This window comes from Chiloscyllium plagiosum, unplaced genomic scaffold (assembly GCF_004010195.1).
Source record: "Chiloscyllium plagiosum isolate BGI_BamShark_2017 unplaced genomic scaffold, ASM401019v2 scaf_66657, whole genome shotgun sequence".
Taxonomy (NCBI): domain Eukaryota; kingdom Metazoa; phylum Chordata; class Chondrichthyes; order Orectolobiformes; family Hemiscylliidae; genus Chiloscyllium; species Chiloscyllium plagiosum.
This window is the reverse complement of record NW_025207707.1, coordinates 995-3,604: the sequence shown is the minus strand read 5'-3', so window position 1 is coordinate 3,604 and position 2,610 is coordinate 995. Positions and strand designations below refer to the sequence as shown.

Sequence of the window (2,610 nt, the reverse complement as noted above, 5' to 3'; positions counted from 1 at the left end):
CAGCATAGGAAGAGCCCATTTGAATAAATACCAACTCTTTGAAAGGTGTCTTTAATCTACTGTCACTCCCTGCTTTTTCCCCATATGTCTGCTGAGTAAATCCATGCCTGTGTTACTATATGCATTACAAATATAGATTTGGGTCTCATATGTTTTTAAAAAATTGGGTGGCACGGTGGCTCAGCGGTTAGCACTGCTGCCTCACGACACCAGGGACCCGGGTTCAATTCCCGTCCCGGGCAACTGTCTGTGTGGAGTTTGCACATTCTCCCCGTGTCTGCGTGGATTTTCTCCGGGTGCTCCGATTTCCTCCCGTTCAAAGATGTGCTGGTTAGGTGAATTGGCCATGCTAAATTGCCCGTAGTGTTAGATGCACTAGTCAGGGTGTGTTGTTCTTTGGAGGGTCGGTGTGGACTTGTTGGGCCGAAGGGCCTGTTTCTGCACTAGGGAATGTAAATCTTCTTCAACTAAATATTTGAAATTACAATGCATTTGGAACATCGAACATAGAAATGTACAGCATTTGGACTAACTTTCCATCTGAATTCTAGATGGCTTTACACATTGGAGTCTGACCGGTACAACAGTCACTGATGAAGACACCTTCATGGGTTTTAGTGATGGCCTCTTACAATCAGGTAAGGGACACAGCTCCAGCCCACTACCTTATTCTGTATTCTGTGTGGCCGTTAGAGACTTGTATGTCTGAAATAACTGCACAGGAAGCTGATATCCCAACACAGAGTCATCCTTTCTTTACACATGCACAATACATGGACTCCACACCAGCTAACTCAGAGCCAGTCCCGAGAATCGTGAAAATCTCTGAGACTCCAGTTTATATCTCTGATGCTGCCTGGCCTGCTGTGCTTTTCCAGCACCACACCCTCGACTCTGATTGCCAGCATCTGCAGTCCTCACTTTTGCCTCCTGTTTATATCTGTCAGCCAGGACTCCCCGATCGACCCAGGTTAACAACCCCAAACAGGGAACTAATACTCAATGAGCTCCATCTGGCCCCCTCATTCCCATCACTACAATATCAGGACAAGTATCCAATATAACTGTGCAGTCAACTGTTCACATGATATACAGTCAAAACCAGACTGTGTATGTCAAACCTTTCATTAATGTGAAGGAAAGGTTGCACCCTTACAAAAGGATCTACATTTTAGGAGAGAGGCCTTTGTTACATGTGGGGAAAGGGAGGCTGATTATATAGACAGATCGTATGAGCTGGGAACACATTGTTTAATGTGGAGCTGAAATAAATGTAACAGTCTTTCACTTGATGAGTTGGAGCAAACATTGCCATGCAGCACCTTCCTCTGTATCGTACCTCCCACCCCACACACTCTCACAGGCACACGCACATTCTCACAGGCACATGCACACACAGATAGACACGCTCACTCTCTCACAGACCCAAACACTCCCAGACACACACACTCTCCCAGACATACGCACACTCTCCCAGACATACGCACACTCTCCCAGACATAAGCACACACTCACAGACACACGCACACACTCACAGACACACGCACATTCTTACAGACACACGCACACTCTCACAGACACACACTCTCTCACAGACACACATACTTCCAGACACGCACTCTCACAGGCACACACTCTCTCTCAGACATGCACTCTCTCGAAGACACACACACTCACAGACACATTCTCACAGACAGACACACAGAGACAAACACACACTCTCTCACAGACACACTCTCACACAGATGCACAGCACAAAAGCATACTAGTTTTGCTATTACTTTGTCTTTGCACGGTTACTTAATGAACAAGAGTTTGAAAACAGAAAAGCTGTACTGATTGTGTTGTGAGCTTGTCACCTGTCTCTCCCATGTAGTTGTATCAGCTGAAGTGGAGATGACTGCCTACGCTCTCCTCACCTACACCTCCCTTGGTGATGTAGCCTCTGCTCTTCCCGTTGTTAAATGGCTCTCACAGCAACGTAACACACTGGGAGGGTTCTCTTCCACACAGGTAAACACTGCCAGTCGAGTAATGAGTGGATAATGTACGATCAGTTATGTATGTCTCCATAAACCACTCCCCCCTCCCCAAACTCCACCAGCCAAGTAATACTAAGTCCTCAGATACGTTGTAATTGTGAACTCTCTGAACCAAGTGTGGCGGAGACATCAGCAGAACTGATGCTTTGTGATTCTCTCCAGGACACATGTGTCGCTCTGCAAGCCCTGTCGGAATATGCCATCCTCTCCTTTGTGGGAGGGGTCAATCTCACCATCTCACTCGCATCAACTAATCTGGATTTCCAGGAATCTTTTGAGCTGAACAGGGATAACAAGAAAATCCTGCAGACAGCGGTGGTGAGAAGCAGTCAGTCTCCTGTTGTGATTTCATACTTTTTCACGTCAAAGGTTAAAGTGTGTGTGTGTACACTCTGGTTAAATTTGTGTGTATGAAGTGCTGCAGATGTGTAGTTTGCCTGTATGGGGACTGGAAAAGCGCAGCAGGTCAGGCAGCATCTAGGGAACAGGAGAATCGACGTTTCGGGCATTAGCCCTTCTTCAGGAATTCCTGAAGAAGGGCTAATGCCCGAAACGTCGATTCTCCTGT

The 2,610-nt window shown here is 46.7% G+C and overlaps 1 protein-coding gene across 1 annotated transcript; it reads left to right on the top strand.

Moving 5' to 3' along the window:
* Positions 1-536: 536 nt before the first annotated feature.
* LOC122546633 (C3 and PZP-like alpha-2-macroglobulin domain-containing protein 8) lies at positions 537-2,360 on the top strand (the record flags this gene model as incomplete). Its single annotated transcript, XM_043685305.1, has 3 exons — positions 537-638; positions 1,877-2,013; positions 2,205-2,360. Coding segments are annotated over exons 1-3 (324 nt in total), but the record flags the coding sequence as incomplete, so codon positions are not given.
* Positions 2,361-2,610: the final 250 nt, after the last annotated feature.